The following is a 2,432-nucleotide window of genomic DNA, read 5'->3' as shown; positions in this document are numbered from 1 at the left end:
CAATAAATAAATATTTAAAAAAAAAAATTATTCTTCATAATATAGGCCGTCTTTGTCAACTATTTAACACACCTAGTTGTCAGAAGCTGAATTTAGTGATGAAACGAGTGATTTTTGGCACAAAAAAACCTCACAGAGTCTATGACATCTTAGTCATTTTCAAATTAACAATAATAATGCGTACTTAAGAAATGCACCATTGGTCGTAAAATAGCACTGTCAGAAGGTACCATGTCAGGGCTGTCAGAATGATGAGGCAAGATGCTAACAACCTCCATTTCAAAAAGGTTTTTTTCTAAGCGTGAACGATTGTGAGGAGTGTTGTATTGGGTCATAGGGTTTGAAATCCTCGTTTCGGACAATAATCTTGGAATGGTCCCAAATGGATCCTTGCTGATAGACTCCAGTAATTCAACATAATCCACCTCAAAAGGGCGACCTAATCTTGAAGGCGATTCCTTCTGGAAATGAACCTCCCTCTCCCCTCATGAACAAAAACGCTGCACCAATTTTTTGCATTTCACTGCTCAAATTTCTGTGGCTGCTGACTTCGCATCAAGACACTTTTTCAGTTCTAAGACTAATCAATGAAAATTGTCTTCCAATATTTTCAGTAATTTTTTTATAATGTCCAAGTATTATTCCCTTGCACGATATTAAAAATTAAAACTTAGTATGCTAGTAGTCAAGATAATATTATTTCATATTATATAATTAAGTACGCTTTGCAGAAACATAATATTACACAAATAATGAATTTATCGATAATTGTAGTTTTAGAGCAGTCTGTGATTGAATTAAAATATTTGATAATTAAAATATTGATTAAAGACAAATTTAAAGAATACAACAATTATTAAAATTCTTTCTCCTATCAACGGCACACAACGTTATGTGCATCAAGAATACTTAGGGAATTCGCTTGTGACAGATTTTTTGACTTGAAAATTAAAAACAGTTTATCAATTTTTACCATATCTTTTTAATTTCATCTTCAACCCACCAAAATCGCTACTTTCTTAGGTTTATCTGAGACAATTACAGACTGAACTATTTAGATTAGAACAAATCTTTAATGAGGAGAGATCGTATAAATAATTTGTACCTTTTCCGTATTCGTTACTGGACCTGGAATCGGGATGGTCTTCGATCCTGGGATGGGCTCCGGCTAGGCAGAATGTCAGGGCTATCTGTAACATAAAAAACATAATGTCAAAGGAGTCTCCCAGTCCAAGGGCAGCCACTTTCATCTTTTAGCGGATTACATTTCCAGATCTTCTTCCCAGCGCCTACCGATTTGGCTAACTGTTCGCACATAACGGGAATTTATTTTTGGTTTCATTTACACACGCAAATAAACAGTTCACAAACCCGAGTGTTATTACCGGTGGTATAATAAGAAGAATTATTTAATGTATCACTGTTTTCTTATTAACTATAATATTTTCATGCAATACCTATCTATCTACTCGTATATGAACTGTAGACCACGAAACGTAGAAAAGAAAAATCTATGTTAGGTTTAGGTTACGTTTTTGGTGACTTAAGTGTTTTACTTAGTACAACTTTAGTATCTCCTGCTAGATCAACTACACGAAAAAAAACATTAAAAAAAAAACACGTTCCACAGTATTGTAAACACTCAAAATGTTTATGGGGTTTTCCACTTGGCCATTTTTCCCTAGGATGCCCCTGTTTCTTAGCTCGTTGTTTCTTCTTCCGCCTCCTCCCTCGATGAGACGTGATTTATCCTATATTTCGGTGATTTAATTAATTAGTTTTAATCTAACTAGGGGATGCTATACAAATGGGATCACCGATTTCAATGAAACTTTATTTGGCGATATTAATTAGGTGGGAAAATATTAAATCCAGTCCGACGGCTCTTGCTAATGTGTTCTGAGTCGCGAGAGAAAAAAAATAGAAATTTTTAGAAATTTATTAAGTTATCGCAAGCCGCCTATACAGATATTTAATGATCATTATGTGCAAAAACTTGAGTGAAAATGTTTGATTACTTTTTTTCTATTTTAATCCAATTAGTTAATTAATGAACAAACATCAGAAATAAAATTTTAAAAAAAATAATAGCTATAATTACAAGCTCATCTCATATTATTAAATTACAGCATAATACGGACTGCCTAAGCATCCACCATATTTTTAGGTTTCAACTAAACAAAAATAATAAACTGGAGAAGTTTGTCGGGGGGGGGGGGTGCGGTCAGCAAAGAACAACTTAAATAAACAAAACCATATTTATTTATTTTATTAAGTGGCATAAAATAAATAAATATGGTTTTGTTTTTTATATTGTTCTTTGCTGACCGCACCCCCCGACAAACTTCTCCAATCATTAATCTACGGTCAACTATCTACACCTCATTCAAAATAATAAACAGTAAATATAGGTAAACAGATTACATATATAT

At 33.1% G+C, this 2,432-nt stretch overlaps 1 protein-coding gene across 1 annotated transcript in view; it reads right to left on the bottom strand.

Moving 5' to 3' along the window:
* The window catches only part of LOC106687419 (uncharacterized), a 23,025-nt gene that overhangs the window by 15,363 nt on the left and 5,230 nt on the right, over window positions 1-2,432 (bottom strand). Inside the window, exon 2 of the mRNA XM_014431299.1 lies at window positions 1,106-1,190. Coding sequence (XP_014286785.1) covers window positions 1,106-1,190 — 85 coding nt within the window. The remainder of the gene's footprint in view (window positions 1-1,105; window positions 1,191-2,432) is intronic.

The sequence above is a fragment of the Halyomorpha halys genome, unplaced genomic scaffold, assembly GCF_000696795.3.
Source record: "Halyomorpha halys isolate HHAL.00 unplaced genomic scaffold, Hhal_1.1 Scaffold962.1, whole genome shotgun sequence".
Classification (NCBI taxonomy): Eukaryota; Metazoa; Arthropoda; class Insecta; order Hemiptera; family Pentatomidae; genus Halyomorpha; species Halyomorpha halys.
This window is presented reverse-complemented; position numbering and strand designations above follow the sequence as displayed.